Here is a 2791-nt window from a genome sequence, read left to right on the forward strand (position 1 = left end):
GCAAACCCAGCAGCAATTCACTATAGCAAAGTGTCAAAGTTTGGGTATTTTGGATTTAGCTAATATTTCAGCTACATGCTAGCTGTTTTGGCTAATGTAGGCGTTTTTCAGTTTTGTATGCTATTTTGAAGTTTAGCTATTTTTTTCAGCTACATGCTAGCTGTTTTAGAGTCTAGCTAATACTTCAGCGACGTGCTAGCTTTTTTTGGCTAATGTAGGTTTTTTTCAGTTTTAGGCTATTTTGATGTTTAGCTATTTTTTTCTGCTACATGCTAGCTGTTTTAGAGTTTAGCTAATACTTCAGCGACGTGCTAGCTTTTTTTGGCTAATGTAGGATTTTTTTTCCCATTTATTTATGCTATTTTGAAGTATATCTTTTTTTCAGCCAGGTGCTAGCTATTTTGGTTAATTTAGGAGTTTTTTATTTTTACGCTGTTTTGGAGTTTAGCTAATATTTCAGCTACATGCTAGCTGTTTTGGCTGATTTAGGCATTTTTCAGTTTTAGGCTATTTTGATGTTTAGCTGTTTTTGTTCAGCTACATGCTAGCTGTTTTGGCTAACTTTGGGCCCTTTTTTTTTTAGTTATTTAGGCTAATTTGGCATAGCTAATATATTAGCTGGCTATTAGCTTCAGCGTTTTCAAATATTAGCTTCAGCGTTTTTAGCCATCAATTTCAGCATCAGCGGCCAAATTCAGCTTACAGCATTCACACTAGCATTATCACAGGTTATGCTATATGTCTAGTTCATAATTATGTCAAAAAGTTACATTTCTAGGTTTAAAAATTTGTTTTAGAGTGTTCAATAAATGTTTATCTCTTTCAGCCGAGACATAAGGTGTGTTTTGGATTTTGGCTCCTTGTATGATTGAGTTTGCACTAGTCTGCACTATAGTGACAGTCATCCATGGACCCCCCCCCCTCCACACGCACACGCACACACACACGCACGCACACAGTCTATTGGGTCCAGAGGTAAGCGCGTTCACTCATTGTGTCTCGCGGCGGCCCATGGGGGGGTCCCTCTGCTCATTACAGACCACCTGCACCTGCGCTCCTGCAGGAGGAGCCTCATTCTGACCAAATAAGGACATAATAGCCTCGCGGGGCTGACGTGGACGCGCGTTTTGCGCTGAATCCTAAATCGAAGAGGGGGAACACGCAGCTAATCTGGTTACATAAGAACCCAGTGAGTTTGCGCTAATCCGCGCATTCCAACTGTCCCGGCAGCCTTTGCACAGGACGAGCACGCACGCGTGCGCACTTGTGGCTGCCGTTTGGAGCGGGATCCACAAACGCGCGCGTGTCTGCAGCAGCGAGACAGAGAACCGCCTTGCAGTGACGATTCCAGTGACACGCCACCCAGGAGGGAGACGGAGCCGACCGGACGCGCACTCCCTTCTTTCTCCCCTCCCTGCAGCTGCGCGCGCGCGCGTCTATTTAACGATTTCAGCCGTCGGCGCTGTGCAGACTCCCGCAGTGATGGAGGTTCCAGGCTTGGCGCACAACCTGACCAGCCCGCTGAGTCCGTGCGAGGGGATGATCAAGGACCTGAGCTTGGACGCCATACAGTTGCGAGATGGTGAGTGGGGGGTTTCCGTCGGTTACGCGCGGCCACTGCGGAACAGTTACCCTTATTGTGCGCGTCGGAGGCGGATCAGGGCCTGCGTGGCCGGATGGTACGTGCCTGGAATACCTGGGTGTATTTACAGTGGTAACACATGAAAGGAAAAGTCGTTGTTTAAGGTCACTGGATCCGTCAATGCGCGCGCTGGATGAGCGTCTGGATTTCAGCACCACAGGCGTGGACAGAGGCCGCCTTCATGACATCTTTATTCATTTATTCTTATTTTTAGAGTAAATGTGTTTCTATTTTCGTTCTGCAACTTCAAAAACTCCCACATTAAATATTCATCTTTCCTTTCAGCTGCGTCCTCGCGCGCCGTTTTGTCTGTGGTCACCGCGACTCACGCAGAAGTTATCTGATTACAACCAATAGGATGCACTCATTAATAAAAGTGTGAACGATGGGGGGTAAAAGAGCAAGTCATGGTGGGGAAGGAAAAGCTGAAACATGGCTGCACCCACACGTGTGCGCACGGGGCTGCGCGCATCCATTAGTCCAAACTGTCCAAACTCATCAACCCCATCGACACGCGCGCCAGGCGCAATTACACGCCACACCTGAGCCAAAGGGGCGTGGTCACACTGCCTCTCAATTATGCTAATTACGCATTAATTCACAAAGTTGCCATTCAGGGGGTTTTCCCCGCTTTGTGCTGGTCCTGGTACCAGAGGAGTCTTTATTCTGGGATCAGTGCGCGCTCTGTGTCACCCGTCAATGCACAACAAGATGCATTTATTTCTGCTTCTATTTCAGTGCAGAAATTCACGTTTTGTAAGCTCGTCCAAACATTGTTTTCGTGCCCTTGAAACACCCACATACTTGTGTTTTTCCAACAACAAGCTTCTTCTTTTTAGCCTTTTGCATTCGCTGCTGTGGATAAAACACAATAATGAAGCACAGGTTTACCAAGTGTGAAAAGGTCTTTTGGAGTTTTCACATTAACTAACTAAAATGCATCAGAGTCTAAGAATAATTTAAATAAAAGTTGGTGGTGATTCGTATAGCAAGACTTTTATTTTTCCTTTTGCTTCATTTTCAAGCAATTCTGCACCCAAATATTCTCCCAGAGAGAAAACACTTCATTGTGACGGAAAAATCTCCAACAAAACCCATTTTAGCTTTCTGGTATGGAGATAAAATAGACTCACCCCGATTTGTGTGTGT

At 45.6% G+C, this 2791-nt stretch overlaps 1 protein-coding gene across 1 annotated transcript in view; it reads left to right on the forward strand.

Annotated features, from left to right (window-relative positions):
• Window positions 1-1045: 1045 nt before the first annotated feature.
• Window positions 1046-2791, forward strand: part of phyhiplb (phytanoyl-CoA 2-hydroxylase interacting protein-like b) — a 21816-nt gene continuing 20070 nt past the window's right edge. Inside the window, exon 1 of the mRNA XM_024297953.2 lies at window positions 1046-1582. Coding sequence (XP_024153721.1) covers window positions 1483-1582 — 100 coding nt within the window. The 5' untranslated portion in view covers window positions 1046-1482. The remainder of the gene's footprint in view (window positions 1583-2791) is intronic.

The sequence above is a fragment of the Oryzias melastigma genome, linkage group LG15 (genome assembly GCF_002922805.2).
Source record: "Oryzias melastigma strain HK-1 linkage group LG15, ASM292280v2, whole genome shotgun sequence".
Classification (NCBI taxonomy): Eukaryota; Metazoa; Chordata; class Actinopteri; order Beloniformes; family Adrianichthyidae; genus Oryzias; species Oryzias melastigma.